At 42.4% G+C, this 27,966-nt stretch overlaps 1 protein-coding gene across 2 annotated transcripts in view; it reads left to right on the top strand.

The window, feature by feature from the left end:
- glis1b (GLIS family zinc finger 1b) overlaps positions 1-27,966 on the top strand; it is a 76,159-nt gene that overhangs the window by 19,515 nt on the left and 28,678 nt on the right. For both annotated transcript variants that reach the window (NM_001163804.2, XM_023953837.2), the window contains 2 exons: positions 13,248-13,437; positions 14,498-15,962. In NM_001163804.2, the coding sequence (NP_001157276.2) occupies positions 13,248-13,437; positions 14,498-15,962 (1,655 nt within the window). The remainder of the gene's footprint in view (positions 1-13,247; positions 13,438-14,497; positions 15,963-27,966) is intronic.

Here is a 27,966-nt window from a genome sequence, read left to right as displayed (position 1 = left end):
TTCTTCACAAACCATTTAAAAAAAACTTTATTGACAAAAGTCAAACGAAAATTGGCTTATTAATGGACAATTCTCTGCATTATTTATGTTTGTCTTTTTTTTTGTCTATAAAAGCAAACTTATAATCTAACCCCTTCCTTTCTTTAATTATTTAAAAAAAAAAATTCTGTTATGTAAATAATTGTTTATGGTTCTCCGCATCATTGACTACGTTCACACTGCAGGCTGACACGACCCAATTCCGATTTTTTTGCCCCAATGCGACCTGTATCTGTTGTTTTCATGACAATCTGAACGACAAAGATCCGATCTTTTCAAATGTAACTCAGGCCACTTGGGTATGTGGTCCGGAATTGATACGTACCCGATCTTTTGAAATGCGACCCCCGTCTGAACAGCCAGGCCCCATGAATCTGACCCGTACGTCATCGAGACGCTAAAAACGTCATAATTCTGCGTTGAAGTAGGCGGGAACAAGAACATAAACATCACCCATGGCGGACGATGCTGCTGAGACCAGTCAGTGGAAGGGAAGTGAGGTCACCGATTGGATTAATATTTGGGGTGACAGCTCTATTCAGGCCAAACTCCAGGGCTCTTATCGCAACCGGGCGGTTTTTGAAAAAACTTCCAGCGAAATGGCCGAGCGTGGTGTTGAAGCTTCCCCGCAATGACTTTTTTTCCTTTCCGACCGTGGTCAGAAGCGCGGGGGAGATCTTCTCCAGGGCTCAAAGCGGATCCTCCTTCAGGGATAATTCCCCGTTCGGACCCTCAGATTCTCCAGGGCGGGTTAATAAAGAGTCAATAGCATTTATTATGGGGGAAGTCTTCTTTTATTATCGTTCTTCTACCTCCATAACACATAACATGAATGCGTGCCCACACTGCCCCCGTCATTCCCTAGTACCCCGCTGCACGCGCTCTCTCCTCTCTCTTGCACACATGCCGCGCGGCCCCAACACATACACATTCCCATTCCACAGCAGTGGGTACAGACGATCCCGGCTCCAATGCCTTCTTAAAATGAGAAGATTGTTATTGTGCTGACTCCTTTGTTAAAAATAAATGTAATAATGCAAAAAGAGCTCCGCTGTTGACAACACTGTTGTTGACATCCATTGTTAACGTTAGCTACTTCCACATACAACAGTGACGTCGTTCACCGTTGAGTAGTCTTCTGTGCATGCGGGTCACTTCTGGGTCATTTCACAGTCACACAGGAGATCACAAAAATTTGCATTTAATTGGAAATGTGAACGGCCTTGCAAAAAAATCAGATTTTTTCAAAAAATCGGAATTGAGCATTAAGCCCTGCAGTGCGAACGTAGCCATGGAGTTTTTTTGTGCAAGGATGTTTTTTTTTTCAAACTTACTTTCTGCAAGACAAAACATGTTGGTCCTTAAAACAAAGACCCTCAACCCTTTCTTCCCCTTTTCTTCAGTGTTTTTAAGCAAACTCTCTTATCTCAATATAAGATAAATAAATCAAATTAAAATTATGAAGTGTTTTTGTTTAAGCAGCTTAAAATCATTAGTTCTTTTCATCATAGACATACATCTTCCTTCTGTTCTTGATAACATTAACTTCTCTGTTTTTTTGTTTTCTGAAGTTTGCACGTGTGTGGTACTGTTTATAAAAACTAATTGAATAACTTAAAACTACTTTATTGATGAAACAAGTCACACCAATATTGGATAAAGATCTTTTATGAGGTTATCAGTTAGTCCTTGCAGCCCTGGTTGGATGTAGGCCATCACAGACGTCGTCTTCTGTCCTGAGCGATCCTTTCCCGCTGCCTCCAGGTGTGACCGCTCTGCTTAACGTCGGGCTCCAGCCTCTTTCTCCGCGTGTTCCTTGGTCTTCCTCGTTTTCTCTTCCTCCTTGGGGGCTGATGGGTGATGCTGGATGATGGTTTCCTCAGAGATCAAACCTCATCTTCTCTGGTTTATTCTTTGTCAGAGCTCTTTGTTGCTGACGAACGTCTTGTGTTTGTTTCTAAAGTGTAAATCTTTGTTTATCCGTCAAACGTTTCATTTTCTGCTTTCATCTGCCCTCCACACTGATATCTCGTCAAACCGCCTGCTGCTCAACACGGTTTGACTCCAGCGGCGTTTTAGAGTCCAGATGTGGGAAATGTTGTCCAGAAGTGTCTTTCCCTGATTTGGGTTTCGGTTTATCTCCTTCGTTGAGCATCGTTCCCATCAGAGACCTAATCAGAAAAATGCTGCAGGTTCTCGCATCAGAACAAAGATCTGTGTCCACATCAGAGAATCTGGTTCATCTTTTCAGATCTGATTCATTGAGACAAAAGTCTCTTTTCTGGGAGTTTTGAATTATTTTGGGAACAGATTTTGAATTTCCTCTTGTTTTCATGATGGAAGAAATGCTGCAGTGGGCTTTAAACATTGTCTTTGCCTTTCAGTCATTCATCTAAACATAAAAATGGGAAAAAATGTAAAAGTTTTTTTTTTTAATCCCCCAGAATCAGCGTTAAAGTGAAGCATCAGTTATAAATGACCACAGTTTGACAAGTTATTTTCCTCTCCCAGCCACCACAACTTCATTGCTCCAAGTTTGACAAAGCCGTTCGTGGCCATGTGGGCCAAGCGGATCTGGTTTCAGGGCTGTTGTGATATGACCCTGAGTGGGCTCATTGTTTGACGAGGAAAATGTTGCTTCTGCACTAAATCCAGGTGTTTATTTTTCATGTCAGGTTTATACACACTGGTTATTCTCCCGAATGAAGCCCAGCAAACACGTGTGGGCGCACAAACGACACAGAGGCCTGCAGAGTCGCATCTGCAGCCGTGGATTCTGGATCCTTCAAGTCTTTTTCGGTAATTTATGCATCTGTTTGTTTTTGGAGGTCTGGAGAGACCCTGACCCACACAGCCTTCCATCTGGGTCTGGAGGTCCCGTGAGCCCACATTCAGGTCTGAAGACGTCTGTCTCAGTGTTCACCGGCTGTGTTAGCACGTTATGTGCGGTCAGCTGCAGCAGATTCTTCTTAAAGCTGGTTTGTTGATGATACTTTTTCCTCTTCAATTAAAAATCGTGTTCTAACCGAAGAGTTTATGACCAGAAAATCCTTTCTCCCTCTGAGGTCCGAGTGCAGACATTGTTCCTCAGATCTTTCCTAAAAGAGTCTCACTGTCATAATTAATTTACTTGCCAGAAGCATGGAGAAGGTGAATGGTGGCGTTCTGAAAAGCTCAGAGTTTGATCTGCTGCTGCAGGTTCTCTTCCTCTGGGCAGGACCAGGTGCTGCCACCAGGTGGTGACACTCACAAGTGTAAAGTTAATTATGTTAATGAGCGAGCCTGTGAGGGCTGATGAGCTGCTGCTGAACATTCTCAAGGCTCCGTCAGATGTTCTGCTGAGCTCAGTCTGGTTGCAGAAGTCGGGAGCATCCTCTCCACCCATTCAGCAGAGTTTTAGGTTTGCAGGGTGACCTTTTCACTGAGAAGGTCAACAGGTGCATGCGCAGAACATGGAAGACGCCGGACATCAGAAAATGAAAAACACCGACGTCTTTCTGCTTCAGTGTCTTCTCTGCACCTGCTTTCAGAGGAGCTTCCTCCCTAGACTTTATTTTTCATTTACTTGTGCCCCCAGGTTTTAATCATTCATCCATTACTAAGTAAATAAATAAGTTTCTGGCCTTTGCTGCAGACACAAATATAGACGTGAGTTATGAGATTCAGGGAAGCTGGGAAAGGCTTTACAGCCTAATGCGCAACATCTGCAGTGGACAAGACGCACCACCAGATCATCCCACGATGAGGTCCTGCAGCCGGCTGCTCCGCACTCACGTGGCTGGAAAGAGGGGGGGGGTCTGCTAGATGTTGGGCAGACACCTATAAAATCATCATTATTATCAGTTTAGGTGCTGAATGTTGTGATTTATGGAGCCAAAGTGGGGCTGCTTGAAGTGTCACATAAGATTTCCAGAAGCATCTGTCTTGTGGTTTTGGCAGCTCGTGGTACCTTCAGCTCAGATGTTTGCATTGCTCTCCTGGCTTACCGTTCTCTGCCTCTCTGACCCCCCCGCTTCCCCTTCCCATCCAGCGCACCTCCAATGGTTCCCTGTCCCGTCCGTCCATCCATCCGTCCGTCCGCCTGCACATCTGCTTTTCATTGCACGTCTCCGAGGACTTGAATGCATTAACCGCTGGCACAAGTGCAGACTCACTCCTGCACTTAACGCAACACTTGGGTGACTTAAAAGGGAGAGGCGAGAATTATAGAAAATGATGTGTCACCAATATAAAAAAATCACCCCAGATTACCACCAATTACATGTAATAATGCTGTCCAGAGCATCTGTTTATCAGATGGTGCCCGGGTCGCTGTGTGGAAGGATAATCACACCCTAAAGACGAGAGGCAGAACGTGTAGCTGGGAGACCGTGAGATGGTCAGTGCAGTTCAGACTGGAATGCTTTGTATGCTGATGCAGTCGGAACGTCCTGGGATAATAGCCATGCTGCACAGAAGGGGCGGAGCTCCACTGGATTGGAGACACATGTCTGCTCTGCTTTATTAGTCAGTTATTAGTCACCGAGGGCCGGAGGAGAGTTTTCCTCCACAGCACAGAGCTGCTGAACTTGAACGTGACTCCGATCATTGAGCCTGGAGGCAACCAGGATGAGTGTGGCGTTACAGCAGCCCCGTCTGAGAACCATTCCCTGAAACTCGCTGCGTGAAGTGGACCCTATATAAACATTCATGTCATATAAGACACACACATTTCTGAGACCCAAACTTTCTGTAAAAAAATCCATTTTATGCAACTTTGTCCTCGTCCTGCTCTGTCCTTATTCCACTAGGGGCAGTAGAGCAGCTTTTTCTGCTAATTGTAAAATGGCTGCTTCCGTGAAGTTTTAAAAACACTTTGGGCGGGAAAAAGCTCATTTTTAGTTTTTATGGTAAGAATTACTCATCTGTTGTTCATTTCTTTGTATGACTACTTACTATATTGAAAGAATACAACAGAGGAATAGGGGACCAATAAAAGAAGAAAAACAAACAAATATATGAAAATAAAGTCATAGAATTATGAGGCGGGGAAAGTCAAAATGTTACGAGAATAAAGTTGTTCTATTGTTAGAAAAAATCTATAATTTATGAGAATGAAGTTGACCATTTAGTTTTCAAAATGTCATAATTTTACTTAAGTGCTTTTTAAGAAAAAAAATGTAACGCTTTAAAAAAATTATGTAGCTTTTAAAAAATAATCGAATATTGACCGTTTAATTTGTTAAAAACAATTCAAAGAAATAGGATGAAGGTCACGCTGTTCAAGAATCTAAATGAAACTTTTACATTTTTAAATGAATACTATTGTTTCATGAAATTACAATATTATTTTAGAAAAAGCATGACCTTCTTAGAATTAATAATTTTAAAAATCATACATTTCATTTCATAAAATTTGTACTTGTTTCTCATATTTTTACTACTTTTGTCTTATACCAGTATATGTGAGTTATTTTGCAATAAATAAACTTGTAACGTGTTTTTTTTGTTCAAACATTTTAAAAGCTAAATGTAGTATCTTACTTGTATATATTTTTTTAATTAAAACGCGTGAATCATTTTTAATACAATTCATTTCATTCTCACATTTATTATTTTATTTTATGGTGGCCAGAAAACTCCATTGTACAACATTAATATCATCTATATCTTCTTTTTTTTTTAAATTGAACTGCTAAACTCTATTGTGCATTTGAGTGTTGGATCTGTTGACGTTGTTGCGTTTTGGATGTGGAAGCAGGAGGAACAGATGACATCCATCATCCGTCTTCTGTTCTTGTGCGTGTCGGCGAGCTCCTAGGCTTACTGTCATTCTTCAGTGATGCTCGCTGAAAGAAGCGCTCTGCTTTAATTATACAGGAGAGGAGGCGGGCCCAGCAATTGATACCACCTGATGCCGTTTATAGAACGGAAGATACCACTTTACATGTAACAGAGTATAATTAGACACCATTTTATAAACAAGCTCTGTTTTTTGCCTCTTCCAAAAGGGACTTTTACCTTTTTTGTGTATGTGTGGGGTGGGTGGGGGGGCTTCCTGAGGACTAATAACTGTAGACTCCTCACTTTTGTGCGTCTTTAGCTCAGTTGCTGACATCAGCAGCTCTTTGTGAGAACGTGCCAGCACATCTGCACACGTTCTCCCTGTTTGAAACTACACTTGCCCCGGGGGCTTCTGGTCCTCTTCTTGCATCCCTGATCTCACCCCCACCCCCCCTTTTTACGGCTTCTCCTAATTGGGCTTGAGTGTTTGCAAGTGTGAATTTTGAAACCTTTTTCTAAAGTCCTTAAAAGTTCAAAAGTTCTAAAATAAATAAAACTGTAGTCTGGATCCATCAGAGAGGCTGAATTTGTGCCAAAGGAGATGTTTATTATTTTCCTGTTTCCTGCTGGTTTTCACTCAGATGTTAGTTAGTTTGCCTTTTCCTTTTCATCAAACAACCAAACAGACAAACCCAACATATAATCTAGATGTCACAGCTTCCCTTTGTTGCTCTGCTCAAGATTCACACTACAATTATGGTAATGAGTGACAACCTGGAGTTAAATAAATGCAAAGGTGCCTTGCTCAACAGACTACCCACAGGAGGGGCTTGAACACAATGGGCTGCATTGACCCAATGTTCTAATGAGGACATTTGGGCTTCATTCATAAATGTCGTCAGACATTTCTTTAGAAACTCCCACAGAAAATGGGAAAAACCCACCTGAAGTCCTCCCACCTTCTTGTTCTTTGGATCAGTCCTGGTTCTTCAAATTAAAGGTCATGCCAGCTGTTGTTATTGGAGACTTGACTTCCTCTGTGGGAGTTTGTCATCAAATGCAGGGAAAGTTTCAAATGAAGGGTTCAGTGTCTCTTTAACACATGGGCAGGCAGAGCGGGAATCAAACCTGCAATCCTCAGATGTCGACCCCTCATCTGAGGATTCCTCCTCTGTGCTCTCCCCCCACCTCTCACTCATGGTTTATTTTTAAAACAAAAGTACAAAAATATGAATGTGTCTAGTGTAACCCTTGTGCCATCCTAAGCATTTTAATATTGGGAGTTGGGTCATCTAGACCCACTAGACAGTGCACTGAACCTTTTTTCTTCAATGATTTGTGATCTTCACTGGTGTCCATGGATTACATGAAATCTTTCCACCTTTATCCACCTTTGAGAACACGTCAATGTAAGGGTGGGGTCATCTAAGATAGCACAAAGGTTAAAGACGTTAATTCCTTCTGCTCTTTTCCATTCTGTGTTCATTTACTGTAAAAAATACATAAATGTAGTTTTAACCAGAAAGTTCAGTGATTCCACCCGCCCTAACAAAGCCTGTCACCAAAAGAAGCGCTCCTCTCAAACACACCTGATTGATAAGAACTGCATGCGCCTGTGCTTTTTTCCCATGATGCAACAGAGAAGCTCAGAAGTTTTATGTTAAATAGGATTTTATTTTGGTTGCATTCTCTCTCAGAACTTTAATTGTTGAACCTGTCATAGAGATGTCTCTGTGTCATTCCTAAAGTTTGTTAGTTTATCTCACTCATTTGAAATAAATTAGAAATGAATGAGTTAATCTGAGCACAACCAGACCTTCCGAGTGGAGCTCCAGCTGGAGTAAGAGGAAAACTTTATTTGTTTAATATATGTCATCTCTCAGATGAGCTCAAGAACCGATGATTGTGTAAAAGACCGAACAACCAACGTGGAAACTTCAGCACACACTTTAATGTCAGCCAATCTGAAATCTACGGAGCCCGTGGCCTGACATGGCTAGAAAAAAAATACTAATTCATTCCCACCAAATATTTGTGTCCTTTTACACACCCCATATTTTCAACCGGAAACAAACTTAAATGCTTCCTGATACATCTTTATTGTAAATAACATAACTGGTTTAAAGCAATAATAAAATGAAATGTTTCCATTCACTATAGCGAGGTGATTTCTAAGCCGGGCAGCTGGCTGGACGACGGACAGAGAGCCGCTGTGGTATGGGGTAGCAGGAACCTCGGGCATCCTAAATATTATGATATTTTTCTTATTTTCATCTAGACAATAATAAATAGATCCCTTAATTTGATTCTTGTTTTTATTTCTCCCCTCTTAAATTAATGTGGGTCACAGAGACATGGGTGTAGCGGCAGAAAGCGGCTTTTGCCGCAGGATGGAGAGGATGTGAATGAGCCCAGACATAAAAACTTGATTACCGATGCTTCTGTAGAGCTTTTTAAAATAAATAAATCTAAACATGTTCCATGTCTTCCAATGCAATGTAATGAGACACACACACACACAGAAATGTGAAGGTATCTGCTGTAAATCCAAGTATTGCTCACATCCGTGTTTTTTAATTACTTACCACGTGAGTTGGTTTGTGTTTATTCACATAAACGATTTAATAGAAATAGTGTATTTAAACATTTTGCAAAGTGTCAAATCTAACAAAGTAGATGAGAAGATTTGCTTCATTTTCCACAAAATCGGGGCCAGAAAAAAGACTGTCTGACAAACTTTAAGAATTTCATTTATTTTGAAAAGTTCTTCGTTCGAATGAATTAATATTTCAAGGGAACGATTTAATCATTCCATGGGAACTTATTATTATTTTGTTACCCTGAAATGTTTAATTATTTTTTACCCATTTCTGGTCACCAGATGTTTCATTTAGCCTGAACTTTCCTACAGTAGGCGGGGCTGACGTTGGACATTTGATGAGGCTATAGTTGCTAAAAAGTAGGCGGAGATGCAGATTCTCCAAATTATCTAGCAGTAGGTGGAGCAAAAGTTTCTAACAGTTGGTGGGGTCCAAAACTGAAATACAAAGACAGATTACGAGGTTCAAACAGATGCACCCTTTTCACCTCAAACTAACCCCAGAAAAGGACAACGATTTGTGATTCGCAGTTTATTTCCGATAATTGGAAAATATCAATAATAATAATGTAACTGTTTTACACTGGAATTAATGGGGACTGTTGCATTTGTAACAAGCCAACTGTCACAGGCAAAGGCCTGCCCCCCTCCCAAAAGAATTTTGTAAATTGCTTGCAAGCGTAACTTATTTAATGAAAAATACCAGAAAATGAAGAAAAATTTTAAGCTTCTAAGATCATTTCAACAAAATTCTTGTATGATTTCCCCTTATTACTAACTGTACGAAGCTGGTTCTGTTTCTAAAAACAATGTCAATAAAGGTTTGTTTCAGGATCTCTTTTCACTCGTCCTTCTGCAGTTTTTGCGTCTTGCGTTTCACCCGGGCGATGAAACGGCATCTGGCTTCCGTTCATGATCAAACTGTGCTGTAACTCACTGTGAAATGTTCAACGCTGGATTACCGCGGCGCGTTCAACATAAGCTGAATCTTTGTTTGGGTTCCATCCAAGCAGCCATATGCTGTTGTTTCCCGCTGAAGCGTGACGGATTCTGTTGGAGCACAAAAGCCTTAAACTACTGCAGTCCCAACTTTGTGCAGAGAGGCGGATAAAGTCCTGAGACACTCATTTAACACGCTTATCTAAGTGTCTTGGACCTTTTCTTTAGGATGGACACTAGAGAACACTTATGGCTTTCAGGACCGCTTTGACTCTCAGAAGTTTTTGGTATTTCTGCAGTTTCACGATGAGTTCATCCTAAAATAGTCCCGCAGAACCATCTAACGAAAAGGGTGCCAAAGGGTTTCACACTCTTTTTTGTTGTCAGGATTTAATCCTGACAAACATTGTCGCTGCATCAAAATCTTGAAGCTTCTTTGCATAGGTCTGTGTCTGAAGGCCAAAAACAATTTATTACCGACGAATATCCAAAGGTTATTTATCACAAGAGAGGAAAAATACAATTTTAGGGAAAAAGATAAATTTGTCATACATAAAGCACGTACAAATAAAAAGAGATTCTGTGTTTCAATTTGTGGAGTGAAGTTGTGGAACAGAACCAGTAAATGCTTGAAACAATGTCCAAACATAAAAGAATTTAAATATAGATACAGAAAGATGATCATGGATAAATATGAGCAAATACAAAAAAATACAGAATGTCAGCATTTATAAATCTGCATACTTTGACAATACGTTTTGTTATTCATTTGCATGTTGTTTGGAAATGAAAATTACATGTATATATGTACATATACACTTGGGTAGGGCCCTGGACTTTGATGGTGGGAAAGTAAGGGCTTAGGGTAAAGGGGGGTGAGAGTTTATAAGATTTTTCTTCTTCTCACTCCCTTTTGGACTGGTGTTTATATCATTTTTTTTTTTGTTTTGTTTTATATAATTTACTTGTCTTTTTCTTGTTTATTTTTTGTTTTTTTGCAAGTTTAGCCTCGTTTTTGTCTTATTTTGTTATTTTACACTTGTTTCACTAGTCCAAAATAAAAAGAAAAAATGTGAAATGTGAAAATGTGAAGGGCAGTGGCACAGTTTATGACAGTTGGGGCTCATGCACGCAATTGAAAGATGAAACATCTTATCTGGCTTCTCTGTGTCTCTAAAATCTGACTTTCTTCAGTAAAGCACTTGGCTTTACTTCAGCAAACTTTCACACAGAAACCCAGATGTGTTGCCTGACAGTGCAGCAGACAGCCCTCGGTGACGCGGTGCTAAGTGAAACCAGCGCCGTTCCTGTCGTCCGCAGTGATGAAGGACTGTTTGCGTCGCCTCTTTGCCTCTTTCCTTTGTGTTTTCACGTTGACCCATGACAGAGCAAAGGCAGAGGAGAGCTCAGCGACTGCAGGCAGAATGCGTGTGGAGATGTTCGTCAGCAGAGTCAGTGTCGATGTCCAGACTCCTGAACAGTCGGCCTTTCTTTCTATGTTTATTCTTCTCCATCTGTTACTAATGTTTGTTCTTTCCCGTGGTTTTTTCTTCTCTTTTAATTCACTTTTTGCTCACATTTTCATGACTGTGTTAGTCAACTTTAGGAAACCTTTCAGTTTTTTGTCTTTTTAAATGTTTTCTCTCACATAAAGTCTGTTTAGGTTTTATGTTAATAGTTGATAGTATGCGATAACATTAACAGTAACATAGGAGAAAATTTAATTGGCAAATTGAGTTAAGAAAGTTGGAACGGAGGATGTGTGGAAATATCGGCTTACGCTTCACGACCAGGTCCTTCCTCCACTTCCTTTCTGTCTGTTTCATCTGCAGATTTTTGAGTCCAGTCACAAAAATCCTTTAGTTTGTTAAAGATGTAGTCTGGGTAAATACTACGGATAAGATCATAGGTTTTCTTCTTCCTTTGCAAACTATTAATTCATTTCTTTTTGACAAACTTCATAGTTAATGGATTTAATGTGTCATGTACTGTACGTGTAAGTACAAATATGTCTATTTATGATTATACTTACAGTGTATTAGTTTTGTTTGTTTATCTTCTTTTCTAATCTTTTATTTTGATTGCTTGAAATAAACTAATTCTAAACCAAACCAAAAACTCGATTCTGATTGGCTGCAGGGTGTCCATTAAAAAGTGAAATGGACGCCTGAAAATGAAGTTGCGGTAAAATAACCTGAGTGTTCACTTTTATTCCTCTGGCCTAAAGCCAGTTTGTAACTGGAACAACAAAAACCTGGAAGTTTATGTATAATTTTATTAGTAATTGATGAGATAAAAACTTTTTTGATCCACATTTATTGATCAGAATTAATTTTTCTTCAATCAAAGCGATCCAGAAAACTACCTCTGGACTTTGATTTCTTTGAAATAAACTTTTTCTTAACCATCTGGACAAAAACAAGCGTTAAGATGTGAACTTTCTCTCTGAACTGATTATTTGGATCACTTAAAGGCCTATATTATTCTTTTCTTAAACATTTCAGAGTAAACGATATCCATATATCTGATCATATATTACCTTTGGCACACTAAATAACGATTTTTTAAATTAAATATTGGTTATTTTCCTGAGCTCTTTTCCTATCCAGAAGTAACATGATCTTACTGTGCCATTTCATGGGCGGCACAGAAAAGGAAAGCGTTTAGTCGATCACCGCTAGTTCGAAGGAGAAAGTGTGTGTGTTAGCCTGGGGGTGGAGCTGGCAGTGCAGACTCTTCCTGGAAGGGGCTGTTCCTCACTTTGTGATGTCACAATATGAGAGCCTATGCTCGTTTTAGTGGATTGGGAGGGGTCGGTGCTCAGACAACAGGTTTATGGAGAAATACTCAGAGATGCGTGAATGGATCAAAAACACGCTTTGGGGTTGTTTATAGAGAGGAATAAACATTTTAATACAAATAAAAGCTCAAAAGGTTGATTTTGCATGATATAGACCTTTTGACATGATGTTTAGCATATAAACCTTTTCCCTCTGCTGGCTAGCTCCTCATACACCAGCAGCAACAGAGCAAGAGGCAGGTTCTGTTGCTGTTACCGCAGCAACATAGCAAGTAGTATTAATTATATGAATATTTATTTATTTCATAACTAACCATGATATGATAGTCTTCAAAACTTAATTTCTGATAATGGACACCTTTTGAGGCATAATCGCTTACATAATGCATACCCCGTCGGGCATTACTTGTTACTTCTTCTACTGGTGAAGATGTTTTCTCAGCATCTTCTGCTTTTGTTTTTTAAAGACTTCCTGAACAGCTCACGGAGACATTTTTTGGGTCTCATCCAGCAGGACGTGTCAGAACTTTTCTCTAATGCTGCATTTTGATTTTTTTAGTTGTAATTTGGATCAATAAAATAACAAATGGGACGCCACTAATTTGGCTAAATAACATCTTGAAATCATTGAACTGAGAGTTTTTATAATAGATGCTGTTTGAGTGAGCTGTGCGTCATTCCGAATGAAAAACTGTAGCTCACTTCATTAGATAACAGAATCGCTTTGTGGCCCAAGCTTGATTTACTACTTTTTGGAAGAGTCACCTTCAGATGCTGGTAATGAATCTGGGAGATTCATCTCGATGAGACTCAGCCAGAGAGCATTCAGAACCTCACTAGAAGCTGAAGTTGCAGCCAACAGTCAGTTCTCTGGAGGAAACTCGCAATATTAAAAGATTTTATGGTTTCATTAAAAGCACGGTTCTCATTTTAGATTGATACTTCTTCCAGGACAGAAAACCAATGTTTGAGTGTGATATACTAACGTAGTTTTTAAATTTAGGACTTTTAAGATGTCAGTGCTGGAACCCGGCACCAACAGAATCTATGTATGAGCTGGATTTTTCCTTCAGAACTTCCCTCTGATGGAATCTGGTCTTTTCCCAGTGAACGGTTTCTACTGCTCGGAGAAGGATGCAGATGCACAGCCGGGTGAGGCTGAGGGCACCCTGATGCGCGGTGGGCAGAGCCTGGCGCTGCCTGGGGGGGGTCAGTCCAATGCGCTTTACCCTCACAGCCTCCACTGCAGCAGACCTGGAGCCGACCTTCTTCTGCAGGACGGCCCTCAGGACACCAGGTAAACTGTCATTATCAATCCCACATGTGAAATGTCTTCCTCTGGCGCTGAAAGTTGTTGGGTGTAGAGTTACCGTCGTTACGGTTTGCTCTCAGACGGGTTGTAATGCAAACTTAAACAGAACCTCAACATTTATGGATCATTCTGTGTGCAGGTTTTGAAATCCGCTTCAAATGTGGGGTTTTTACCTTTTTCTTTGTCCTTCACTTCCTCCTGGAGTGCGACTGGTTTTCCCTCATGATGTTTCCTAATATTTGCTGGACAATTTAGCAAGAAATAGTTTGCCTCAGCTGGGTTTGGGGGTCTTTTATTAAGACCTAGGATGATAAAGTCAGTGAACATCTTTCTTCAGCCAGCTAGCACTGCTCTTCCCCTGCGAGCTGAGGGGCAAAGATGATACCTGCATGGGACAAACTGGAGAAAAGAGGGCTGTACTCACATCACTCAGGGGCTTTGGACAAAATCCATAATGAGCCAACTGACAGGAATGATTATGTAGGAGATCACAGCGACGCATGGAGAAATATGAGCCGGCCTCCCCATTGAGCGCGGCAAAGATTCCCACCATAATACACAGTATTGTAAACGGTGAGCCTTCATGGGCTTCAATGATGCCACCAAAACAGGTGACTCCTTATTTACCCTCCATGCTGGGTTGGGTTTAACCCCTTTGTGTCTTCAAAGCCTGTCGGACGGACACACTAGCCCGTGGCCTCTCGCTCCGAGTCACCTTCATACCCTCCCCCTTGCTCCATTCTTGGTTTTAAATGCCCATTCATTGAAAGACCAACTGCTTTAAGATCTTGTTTCAATTTTTTCATGAAATCCCTTTGGATCAAAGCACTTGATGTCTACTTCCTGGTAACGTTGCTGTCGTGTACTTTGGTGCTCAGAAACAGAGCAGGACACTGAAGGTCCTTTTGGACAAAGTCAATTTTAGGTAAACTGAAGGAGGAGGAGGAGAAGGAGGTGAGCTGCAGGTGGGAAGGGGGGACAGTCTGGCGTCTGTCAACAGGTTCTGAGCTAATGGAACTCATTCCCTTTGTTTCTGTCCCGACAGAGGCTGCTCTGCCTTCCACGGGACCCCAGCAGGGGCCTCGCCAAGCCTCGGCTGCGGTGCCAACAGGGGCTGCTCCTCTGCCGCTTACCCCATCAAGCAGGAGAACTCAGCCGGCTACAAGATCTCTGGAGCCCATGGCCCATCCCAGACCGGCTTTCAAGCCTGTCGGGCCAGCCAGGGGTTGGAAGCGTCAAGAGACGGGATGGTTGACGCTGCTCGCGCTAGCAGCAGCAAGCGAGCGTGCGCACTGAGGTCTTTGGGTAGCGGCGTGTCAGGAGACGCAGCACAACCTTTTAATAATGAAGATGGCTCCTCCCCACTGGCTTTGTCCCCAACAGACTCCCATCATTCAGCACGGCCGCTCAGTGCCAGCGATGTGAAGAGACGCTGCCTGCTGCTGGCCTCTCATTCCTCCACCGCTGCAGGTTCCCCGTCAGAGGCCGGCGCCGCCTCTGACGACCTCAACCTCACCGCCATCCTCTGCTCCTCCCAGATGTCCATGGTCGCCGGCGTCTGCGGGTTCCAAGCTAACGTCTCGCCCTGCAGCACCGGCTTCTCCTCCACTTCCTCTTCCTCTTCTATGTCCCCACCCTCTGCGAGCTGCCCACAGGGAGCCTCCCAAAGGCCCCCACCGCGTAGGAGCCCCCAGCAGGCCATGCTACAGGAGAGCTGCCAGCTGTCCTCACCTGGCACCTGCCTGTTGTCCCTTTCCTCTTTTTCATCCTCCTCTTCAGAGTCATTGGTGGAGCCGGAGTGCCAGAGCTCGGGGCTTTGCGAGGAGCGGGGCTCCGTTCCGCGGGGCCGAAGGGCCGGAGGAGTGGGAGGAGCAAGAGGCTCCGACGGCCTGGGGCTGCTGTTGACTGGGACCATCATGTCCGGGACTTTGCATCCAGGAGCTGAAGTCGGGGGGGTTCTGGATGGGGTTCCAAGGTCCGGGGCCGCACTGAAGCAGGAACCCCTGGATGACTTTTCCCCCAGCGAAGACGAGCTATTTCAGCACCACTACCAGCGCCACCATCATGGTCCCAGTGGACATCTGCGTCAAAGTCATCATACGCCTCGCTCCACCATGCCCCCTCCTTATCACTTACACCAGTACTCCGGAGCTGGCCCTGGGGGGCCACTACACCCCCAGAGTCAGCCAACAGCATCTGCATCCTCCCTGGGACTTAAAGCAACTGTCAGAGGCCGGCACGTGCCCCATACTGCCCCGGAGCGGGACGAAGCAGAAGGAGGAGCGCCGGCGGAGAAGCAGGTGTGTCGCTGGATAGACTGCAGTGCCGCCTATGAGCAGCAGGAGGAGCTTGTGAGGCACATAGAGAAAGTCCACATCGACCAGCGCAAAGGTGAGGACTTCACCTGCTTCTGGGCCGGCTGCATCCGCCGCTACAAGCCCTTCAACGCCCGCTACAAGCTGCTCATCCACATGCGGGTCCACTCTGGAGAGAAACCCAACAAGTGTATGGTGAGTAAAAAAAAAATCAGCCAAAGTTTTAACCAACCACATAGGCACGCACCACTTGTAAAACATCAGACACCAAACATTTAACCTCTTCACTACCACATCATAAAAACATAAAAAATCCACCAAAAACTACAATTCCCAGAGCCGCTCCCCTCCACATTTGGTTTCTTGAAAAGCAGTAAATGTCCTCTGTGGACACCAAAAGAAGTTCATTCAGTAAAACGCAGCGGCTGGGAGACATTCAGGTTTGGAAATGTCCTCTACAGAGGACAAATCTGCATTTCTGGTCAGGAGGATATCAAGGGTTTTTATTAACAAGTGGTGCATCTAAATATATAGAATAAAGTATAGTTCAGCACAAACAAATGTCCTTTCTCTCACAAGACTAGATTTACTTCTAGTCTTTTCTTTTATTTACTTAAAACTTTGAAAAAATGTGTTTTTGGGGAAACATCCAAAATGTTTTTCATTACCCCTGTGAGGCTGTAGATCAGGGCAGTTCTGTCCTCAACAGGTAAGGCTCCAGTTTGCCGAGCACTCGCACCGATCAGCGTCGGGCTGTCGTTCTCCTGCTTCTCCTCAGAGATGGAAAGAGCCGTCCAGCCTCTGACAGCACTTCTGTCCAAACACGCCGTTAGTCCGCAGCTTGTGCAAAGTGAAGACACGTTTATTTTCAAGAGCACTCCGTTTTTTCAGAGGGGACTTGAATCAGCAAAGGCCAACACATATGGTTAACATAACCAAACAATGCCTACACTTGATCCTTTTAAATGGGAGCTTTAAATGTTTAGCTGTCCCACAAGTATTAAATGCATTGGCTTCATATCCAAGCTAAACATGAGGAGAAATGTAGTAGTCTGGAGCAGGGAGCCGCAGCGGGACAGTCAGGAACATTTGCAAGTCTTGCTCAATTCATGGCCTTACCCAAAGCCCCCTGTCAGAAGTGGTCCTTCTCAAAGCAAGAAATAAATCCAAACCCTGACAGCAGTTATAGAAAAATCATCTGCGATATTGCTGCAGGATGCCTCTCTCCCCAAATCCCAGAAATGTAATCTGAGGTGTGACTCTGACGCTGAGAGCTCTTTTTGTGTGTTTGTTTTCCCTGGGATTCAGTGAGACACTGGTGATCCTCGCAGACACACATCTGCAGCGTTATTGAAAACACAAACTCGCCTGTTTCGGTTGCTCTCTCACGCCTTAAGTCTTTCTGCGAAAAGAAACTTGGAAGTAATTTACTGGGCCGGCATCGTTAATTCAGCCTTTAAATCGTTTGACAAGCTCACACGTGTCTGTTTTGGTTGTCAGTCACTCTGTTTAGCATTAAAGTGTCCCTCCTTCGTAAGCAGTTATGTTTACACGAGAGGCAGCGAGCAGTGAGAATGTCTTTATGTTACGTTTCTGCGCAGGAAAAGGCTTTTAGGGACGGAACATGCAGCCCAGCATTTCAAGCACATTGGAGTTGTGTCTACATCCTGAAGCTGCTGAATGTCAGTGGAAAAATGGATAGATGTCTAATTAAAAATTAAATATAATCAACTCTTTCTAATGCCATAGCATCGATTCTGTGTAAAGTTCCATTTTTGTGCTGCTTTTACAAACAAAACCGGAGCATGAGATATCGTTGAGCCTAAGTTAATGCGTCTGATCGGCTGCAGTTACGTGTTTGTTGACTCAGAACTTCATCAGAGGAACCTGGAGGCCTGAAGAAACACAAACTGACTGGCTGTGTGTTTTTGTTTGTGGTCTACACTTAAGCTTGTAGTCAGCAGAGAGGAAAACTCTGTTTCCCTGCATGCATCTTCCACTCGATGTTTTGGTCTGAGCTTGTGGGCCTTTAACCTCCAGCTCTGAAGCCTGTTGTGTTTGTTGAGCTCATGTAATACACAAAGGCATTTAAGTCTTTGAGCCACTCATATGGAGGAAACAGATGAGACGTTCTGTTTTTGGACCCAACTCCCGCAGAAAAAACAGAGCTGATCCTTTTATTATCAGAGGCAGCAGCAGCTTCCAGCAGGCTCTCATGGAGAGACGTCCAGACATAACACATCTCGCTCCTCTTCCTCCCTCTTCCTCGTGCTGCACAGTGTAAACTCTTCATCTTGATGCAGCTGCACAGCATTTGTTCATGCTGCGCGTTTTGGCAGCAAAAAGTCATTATGGCAGCGCACAGGCCGCACTGCGACCCCTGCATGTGCCTGTCACACTCTGTACCTGGATACCACTTCCCGTCTGTACGGCACATCGGCTCTTTGTGCTTGAAGACGGCCGAGGCTCATTCAGGTTTCTGTTCAACTTTCACAAAGTTTGTTTTGTTCCCACCAATTAGAGCTGGGTTGTTGTGCAGGGCAGGCGAATGCTCAGGGACACAGAAGGAAACAACATAATCTCTCTGCAATATCCTGTTGTGTTTCATGCCTAATTCACTTGTTGTTTTAGTTTATTACATTTTTTTCCCCACGTCTGCATGAATATTAAAAATATATCCATCTAGAGAGGGCCGGTTATGGTCCCGGACGGAGTTATTGCTCTTCTTTGTCAGACTGCAGGCTGATGGATTTGTCTGAAGGCTGCACTTTGAGCCACGAAGGTCAGAAAATTTCTTTGTAAGCCCCGGAGATCTGCAGGAGTGTCTCCACGGCAGAGTAACCCCGGGCAGCGGGGCAACATTACACAACCTGTTCAGGTTGTTTGGACACTTCTGGAGGAGACCGTCGAAGTGAACATGTGGGCTTCATTTCATTCAAAGCCAGTTAAAATGTCCTGTTTCTTTTTTTTGAGAACAGATCGTTTGAAAATCTGTCTAGAATTTTTTTTGAGCAAACAGCCCTATTTATAATTTAAAACAAACAAAATAGACAGGAGTTGTCCGCTCCCTATTCACTGTCATCAAAATGGTGAAATGGCCAGTAAAAATGAAAGCTGTGAGTGGTGTGGTGTGTCCCACAGGCCCTACCTGCCCTTTTCGCTCCCCCCATTATTACCTGCCCCTCTGGCTGAGCGGCTCCTTCAGGCCCGTCACTCTCCCTCCCCCTCTGCCCTTGCCATCCTGTGACAAATTCATGACATTAAAATACTTTTTTTTCAAAATGCTTGTTTTTATGTTGGTTTTGTCTTCCGCCGTAGAAGAATCGGCAAAAGTAGACATTTTTTATATTTCCTTAGCAACAGAGATTTTGGTTAACCACATCCACATTCCTAATATGTTCATATTGTGGGCTATACCCTTTTGTTCAGCTTCAGCCAGGGATTCATGTATTAAAGTTTCACAAAATGTGCAGGCAAAACACTTTTGCGATCTTGCCACACTTATGGCGCTCAAAATCAACATTTTGAACATTTTTTCCCAAAGCAGATTCCTAATGATGCTCGAACGAGGCGATAGATTGAAATCCCCAGGAGGACCTTAAATTTGCAGCTGGTACTGAAGGGGATTTTATTTTTTTCAATTCAAAATGGTGGCCTTTTTCTGAGGTCAAAGGTCAACAAACCTTTGCTTGTGGTTTTAAAACAGGTGAATTTTCAAGATCGCTCGAACCAAAGTTTTCTTTTCCCATTTTGTGGAAAAATGTAAAAATTGTAAAATTTTACACTTTGCCAGAAAATGGGTCTTGTGGCCATCCCATAATAATTTCTAAACTTATTTACTTTTTTTTTTTTTTTAACTACAACCATACAAGACGGCAGACTATTCTTTTAGTTAACGTGGGAAAATGGCAGAAAACAGAATTTCTCAGGCCTGGAACACAAACATAAAGACTCACGGAGACGATTCCAGAGTTTTCACTTAAAATGCTGCTTTTTTCAGCAGTCAGCTCAGGTGCAGCAGAAAAAACACGGAGCACCATTAGCTAATTAAAGGTGATGTTGAGCACACGACCCAACTTTTCCTCTGAATGCCGCCTGAAACTGGAGCCGGTGGAGTGCAGGTGGGGAGTGACGCTGATGTCAAAGCGTGCGCCTCTCACTCTTTTGGCCGTGTGTGCTGGCACTTCTTACTGCCTTTCGCTTTGACTTTAAACCTTAAAAACAAATGTCTCGTCATGGCAGGTCTTAAATTTAGAAAAATACGGTTTCGGATTAACAAAAATCTGGTTTGAGTCCATAAAATAAGGAGCCATGAATCAGAGAATTCAATACCTTTCATCAGAAAAGCTGTCGTTTCCTGTCTGATGTCTGTCAGAACTTGGTTCATTGGTGTTTGGGGACTTTTATCTTAATGAGTCTGTTTGGCGTCTAATTTTATTTATCTTTGCCTCCATGCCTGCTATAAAAAGATTTTTTGGTCACCTGCCATGTGCTGGGTCCTGCTTTTTTCCGCAGGTGTTTCTGCTGAAATGGTTCATGTTCTAACTTAGATTTAGAAACAAACTCTTCCACTTTGACCTTGTTTCTCTGTTCCAGAGGTTCTGTGATCTGTTCCTGGGCTGTTTTGTAAATCTTGGTTTCCTTCTGTTCATACTTCTTCTATCCGAACTCTGATTGGCTCAAATGTTTTAACTCGAAGCCTTAGGGGTCTGGCCTCAAGCTTGGGTTTCCTAGTGCATCCACTCCAGAGGAGGCTGGCAATTGTCTTGAATGTTGTCCTCTTTTCTTGTTGCAAAATGATGAACTCTAAGTGGTTTGAAAGGGCTCTCATAAACATCTCCAGATTCGTGTGCAGCAATTTGTTTCTCTGATCACTGCTGCTGCCGCGGGCATTGTGTGAACACGCACCTGAATATTCCAGCGGCTCAAATGGCCAAAAGCGTCTGCCTCAGAGGCCGTGTCACACAGCCACTGCGTAGATTTTGTGAGGATGAAAATTGTTCACACATGGATGTAGGTGGAAAATGTGAGAAAAGTTGTGGTCTTTGTGAGAAATTTTCCCAGATGTATCACGGATGAACCCCATTAAAACCACAGAAGAAGTACCAATAAACCACGCAAAGAACACGTTAACCAATGTAGAACACAAACCACGTGTGATTATTGAGCTGTTTATGTGCAATTCATTCATGATTTGTCTGTCAATTACATAATTTGAACGTGATATGTGCGTCGCATACGCGATATCAAATGTGTACATCTGTGGTACATGCGTGAAAAGTCCGTTAGACATATGTGGAACGGTCGGGGAAAGACACAAATCTGTGTAGGCAACTCACAAAAATCACACTTAATTGCGTAAAATTTTTGTAATAATTGCGTATGAACTACATAAAAATGCGTAAACTGCATAATTCTTAACCAGCCAAAAATCTTGAATGGCTCAAAACCGAATTCACATCTAGACCAGTCGGCCGAAACCGTCGACACAATTCTGCGCACATCGACAAAAGACGAACGCAAGAAACATATGAATCATGTTGATCACGCATGTATCACGAAAGACCGAAATTTCATACGTGGAAAATACACGTGTAGTGGCTGTGTGACACGGCCTATAGAGAGGTCTGCGCAGCCTCTCGGCAGCATCTGCAGCTTCTCCATTAAGAAGCAGCGAGCTGGTTCTTTCTGTCAAGTTTTTAGGAGCTTTTGCTTGCCTTTTCAAATGTTTGTACCTGCTGTGCTGCAAATAATCCTACAGAACATCAACTCGCTACAACAATTTTCCCAACTGAACTTACGGGGCGATGCGGGCTGTCTGCAGGTGAAAATTGGTCAAACCTGTACGGGCACACAGGTGACCTGCAGAAAATATCAAGGTGACCGCTCAGTGAACCTGCAGGCTGCAGGCGACAGGTCACAGTCAACTCTTATCTGTTCATAGGTGCTCCACTTAAGACGCAGCTGCTCCTCTCTATGACCCTCCATGGACAACCCAAAAACCCGCAGAACCCTCTATGGGTGCATGTGACTAAGCCTTTAATAGAAACCAGACAGCCCTCATCTGTTCATCACACACATATTTGATCCAATAGGAACAAAGCAGGCTGCATATGGATCATTTACAGTGATCAGGGTCAAGAGGGGAGGTGGTCTGTTGAGGTCCAGAAAACAGAGCCTCCATCAGGATGTTTGCTCGGTTTGCACTTTTAGTTCCAATATGGCGACTCAAAAAGACCAAAGGAGGATCTGACAGAAACGGTTCTATAAGCAGTCTCCAACATATAAACTGTTTGTTTACTGCTACTAAGTCTATAAGCTGTCCTCAGTCACATCAGTGGCTCGCCACCACACCAGTGAAAGCAAGAGCGCCTCATGTTCGTATTGTGAAAGTGCTTGCAGATGCCAAATGTTTCTGCCTTCGGATGAAAGCCCAGAGGAGATAAATGTTGCTTGTCTTTCTTGTTCAAAGACCTGAGCCAGCAAACTGCCAGCTTTAGAGATTTTTCCAGTCAATCTCCTGCAGTAATGAAGTTCTGCATTCAGCTCTGCTTTGCAGCATTCAGGTTTGTGTTTACGCCTCGCCGGAGAGGAACCCCATCAACCTGAAGGACTTCATCCTTCTGTCGCTCAACAACTCAGACCCTGCAAGCTTCAGACAATGTTAATGCGTACATGATGAGGAAACGATGCCGTTCCTTCCAAACACAACAAACCCTCTTGGCCTTTTTGGGGGTTTTTCTTAGCTGCATTGAACACACTGCAGTGTGAAGTAAAGGTCGTGTCACACACACACTACGTACATTTTGCGCATATACAGTACACGGATGAAAATTGGTCATACAAGAACCTATGTGGAAAAAGTGAGAAAAGTTGTTGTTTTGATGTGAAATTTTCACAGATATATCACAAAGAGAATGCATAGATCAACGTAAAAACCAAATCTGGCCCAAAATTTGGGCGTCAATCATAGAATTTGAACGGGATATGTGCACAGTGTACATTATATATAAGTTATACATCGGTGGTACATGCATGAACAGTCGGTTGGACAGATGTGGAACAGTTGTGGACAGCAACAAGTTTGCGTATGCGTCTAACAAAAATTATGCACAATTGCATAAGATTTATGTAATAATTGCAAAATAAACTATGCAATAACGCATAAACTGTGTAATTCTCAACCGACCAAAATTTTTCAGAAGCTTAAAACTGAATTTATGTAAAGACCCGTCGGCCAAAACCCTCGACAAACATCTGCACACATCGACGAATGACGAACACAAGAAACACTTATGAATTACATAAATGAATCACAAAAGACTGAAGTTAAATTAAATTAAATTTAAATTTAAATTTAAATTTAAAAATTGTTGAAAACGTACGTAGTGGCTGTGTGACACAGCCTTTAACCTAAAAGGCTTTTAGCACAAATGATCACGTTTATGAAACGCTCTTTGATGTTTCTAGGAAGGAGATGATTTCAGACAAACGACTGCAGTTTGGACTAAAATAAATCTAAAATATAAATTTACTAGATATGTTTCGGAAAAGCAACCCCCACCACCTTCTGTTCCTGAAATACTGCAGTTCCTCACATTACCACTGGAGGCAGATATGAGCAGCTTCTATTTGCCCCACTACGCTAAACATTAGATTTCCACACTCCAAAGAAAATATTCCTCCTGGTCACAAAAATCCAGATTTTTGTTGATTTATTTTACTCTCCCTAGGGTATTTTTTCTTAGGGTTCTTTCTAATTGGCAGATGGGTGGATAGGTAGACTCATAGGTGCACTCAATAAACATTTACTTGGCCAATCCACTTCATTTCTCATTTTTGCCACCATTTAGATCTTTTGTGTGACATGTGGGATTATTGGTCCAGGTATTTATGTTTATGTGTTGCCATTGACCGTATCTGAGGACTGGACTGACTGAGTGGGACGTCACCGTGGAAAATGGTTTACTTCCAGCTCCAACCGAATGAAGTCGATTCAGTTGATGTGATGTTGGAGCCAGACGTTGTCAATGAGCAGTAGTTGGTCCATGTCAGTCTAAGTCATCGTTTCTATGGCAGCCACTCTGGCCAATCAGGAGCTTGTTAGATGGCCAGATCCCACCACTTGAAAGCGGGATACACAAAATCTGTTATTTCAAACATTTGGAATGTTGGACATGGGGGCCAGCAGACTCCACCTACTGTAATTAAGGCATCTAATTGGTCAGTTTCTAACTTGAACTACAGAAAAAATATCATGAATAAAAAGAGGCTTATCAAGAGGATGTTCAAAAAAATAAATCAGATCCAGAATGGTTCTTCTGACCAATAGAATGACAGCTGTTTATTTCTCTATAGAAGTCTATGGAATTTGGGCTTCTTGGAGCCACTTCCTGTTTGCAAAACCAGGGGGGAGGAGTCACTCAGTCCAGTTCTCAGATACAGTCAATCATTTTATGTATTTTCATATTTCCCACAGTTTTTCTAACTTTAAATCTCCAGTATTTAACATAAAAATAAAAAACAAAAAATCCAAACAAAGCTGTGAAAACGTTGATTATTTTTGGAGCAACAAAACACTTTATTCATTTCTGACTGGAAATAACCAGAATTGATCCAATCTCAGATCAGAACTTCTCAGGGATTTCCATTCAGAGACATGGAGTAATCAGTTCATTCTGGACGGTGTAAATCTGACTTTCACAACGACAATCTGGAGTTCTGACAAACATTAGGACACATCTTAAAACTCCAATTTTTTTTAGTCAGTTTCCTTTTTGACAAATAATATTTTACCTTTTTCCAGAAAAGTTTCAGCAGCCAAATATTACCTTCTGGATTAAAACAATAAAAAGTGGACTGATGGTCTTCTCTAGCATGTTGTTTTTGAGATCTCCACTGTTTTAAATGTGGTTCATGATACGAGTTAAGTGGAACCGTTCCACAGCTTGTCTGAAAAAGCAGATCTAAATTAGATTGATTTAAACAACTGACAAGACTCAACTCTCTTATTTGGGTGCGTCAGCTTTGATTTAAACTCTCAACGGCAGGATCAAGAGCTTTGGTTTGTGCTCTCAGAAATAAATCACAGCCATTAAGTTTCCTGTTTTCACTACATACGTGGTGAAGGATTGCGATCAGGAAGTCACGCTGCAGACGGAGGGCTGCAGCAACTTTGCTTTTAGCTTCCTAACCAGGTATCAAAGTGTGCAGGGTTTGCTGCATGTGATGCACCGTAATTACATTTGTCTGGAATGCAGTATTTTGAGTTTCCCCATTTCCTCCACATTTAATCTCACTCTGGTATCAGAAAGCCGAAGAGCCGTGGAGGACCGCGGCCGGGCTCACGTTGCACAGAGATTGTGTCATAATTTTGTCCCATCCAGAACCTTAATTAGTTTAACTTCTCTGCTGAGCCAGATCAGTTTTATAATACACGGTCGGGTGTTGGGGTCTCCAGCGGGTGCCGGGGGGGTTGTAGGTTACAGACACCATTCCTGCAGCGGGACGATGTGGCAAAATATTTTCTGTGCTAAAATTACATTTGAAACATAAAAGAAAACATTTTTTCTGCTGTAACGTCTTTGCAAAAGTGACTTTGACTTGTTTGGCGTCACGGTCCTCATATGCTATGTGAGCAAAAACAACATGCACACACACACACACACACACACATTTGTGTCATACAGCGCAAATCCTCTCTGGAAATGTATTCATCAAATTAGCTTGTTGATGGTTTTCAGGATTTGTTTTATGGATGTCAGCATTACCTTCCTTTTACTTGATTCTTTTTCTTTATAAATCAATCAACTGATTAGAAAGGTCATTCCAGGTGAAACAATAAACTTTCCTCAAGAAACTCAGACAATTTCATTCGTAGAAAATGTAAAGAAGGCATATGGTATTTGCTGCACAATGTGTGTAGTGGTTAGCACTCTTGCCAAACAGCGAGAAGGCCATGAAGATTCATTTTGTGTGGAGTTTGCATGTTCTCCTCGTTCATGTGTGAGTTTTCTCTGGTGTCGTCCCACAGTCCCAAAGCATGCTTCAGTGGTTCATTGAGGTGCAGTAAGTTATTCTGCATTCATGTGCTGTTGAAAGTTTTGTTGTTTTTCTGACGTTTGTGTGCATTGTCCGAGTCGGAAAAGCATTTTTCCGATCTTTCCAACACCACGTTAGCATTTCTCTAAGTTTGAGTTCTTCTCTGAGGGACATCAACCCATAGGTGCAATTGGCACTAAAATGAGAAGAAAAGCCACAAATTTTGAAATAAAAGCTCCAAAATGTTCTGATGTACATTCATTTTCAATCAAAATTTCAATTCTATTAGGAAACCAAATTAAATTTATAAAAACTGTGGGCCCTGGCTATATTGCGGTTTATCTTTAACCATCTCCCAGATTTCAAACATGGCGAGTTATTTTTAGAAGATAACTCCTGCGATATAGAAGGGGACTCGGTAATCATTTTTCTGCTCCCAGTAGAGACTTAAAGACCCACATTTCTTTTTCAGTTTTAGGGGATTTTGAAGCTGTTTTTATGTTCTTTTCTGGGGGCCATGGTGCAGCGGTAGGGCTGCCGATCTCTGATCGGAAGATTGCAGGTTCAATTCCTGCCTTGCCTGCAATGTGTCAAAGTGTCCTTGGGCAAGACACTGAACCCCACCTTGCCTCTGGTGGGAGGTTGTAGCCAGTGTTCGGCAGCGGAGCCGCCACCAGTGTGTGAATGTGCTGTGACTATAAAGCACCTTGGGCCTTCGAATAGGGTAGAAAAGCACTGTACAAGTATTTACCTTTCACTGCTGCTTGATTTTTTTATTATTTTAAAATAAAAAGTGGTCTTCTCTAGCACGTTTGTTTTTGAGCTTTCCACTGTTTCAAATGTGGTTCGTGATAAGATTTTCTATCCAGCAATGACCGCTCTCAGCTCCATTTTCAGTAGTTTCAGGTCACGTTTTGAAGCTCAATTGAACTTTTCCAAGAAAAAAATTAATTCTCTCGAGGATCAGAACTGATTTTGGTAGACAATGTTCTGCCAATATTCGCCCTCTCCCACTCAGTCAGAGTTTAGTTTTCACATGTGTCGCAGCTCGTTCCGCTTTTAAGACGATTTCTTGCATTTGTTTGGTTTTGCTGGTTCATCAGTTTTAAAGAGGCCTCTTTAATGTCTTTTACCAAATAAGAGTGGAGCATTAATGTAAACCGGGACTACATTAGTCTCTGGGACAAAGCACCACCGAGGACGGGTTTATCCTTTCGCCCTGACAGCACACACCACGGCAGATTAGCCCAGATATATGTGAGAACACACTCGCTACCGTATAAAATAAACAGCCAGAGAAGTTTGGGCAAATTACGGAGAGAAAGACATGTTTACATTGGGGGTGTCAGGTTTAAATTATGTGCTGTGGTGTTCTGTGGTTTGTATGGCGAGTTTAATTTGGATGTTTGTGAAGAGAAGTGAAGGCTGAAAGAGACGGAGCCAGACGGCCAATCCAGCTTCCCTGACGTCTTTGCAGAAAAATGACTCTGGTTGCCCAGAAGTCCTCACAAAGCGTTAGCCATGACAAGGTACTGGGCATGTGCGAATGGAGGACCTGACTGCGTTTTCAAGCATTAAACTGCAGAAACTGTTGCTTTAAATAGAAGTTAATGTTAGAGAATGTATACAAATATCAAGTTGGTGTCCTCATAACACGAAGGTCAGAAGAACTTGAGGGGGAACAAAGTTATCCAGTTTATTACCAGCGTAGGTTCTGATTGTGTGACCCTGAAGAGCTGGCACTGCGGAGATGCTGACATTTAAGCCGGGATTTACCTCTCCCCCGTGGAGTTTTACGTCTCTGCTTCACATTGAAGCCCCCTTCTCCCCGTTAGCTTTTAAAAACATCTGTTTCCTGTTCAATCGGTTCAGCTTTGCATCAGTTTTACATGGATGTGAGAAGGTTTATGCAGCATTTAGAGGCAGATTGCTTTGGTTATTCTTGCAGGATTACGGGGGAAGTAAAAAGCTTTTAAGTGGAAGCATATCCTTTTGTTTTCCCTGGGTTTGACCGGCTTTTAATAACAGCAGTTTCTCATGCTGTGTCACATAACAGCTGTCACAGAGGCTGCAGGAAAAACAAACCAGGAAAGCATCATTTTTGAGGTTATTTGTGTTCTTCAGCAAAGCCGAACAAAGCCTTTAGTTTATCTTAACC

Source organism: Oryzias latipes, chromosome 4 (genome assembly GCF_053564925.1).
Source record: "Oryzias latipes strain Hd-rR chromosome 4, Olatipes_Hd-rR_3.1".
NCBI classification, from domain to species: domain Eukaryota; kingdom Metazoa; phylum Chordata; class Actinopteri; order Beloniformes; family Adrianichthyidae; genus Oryzias; species Oryzias latipes.
The sequence above is the reverse complement of the archived record's forward strand: the minus strand, read 5'-3'. Positions and strand labels throughout refer to the sequence as shown.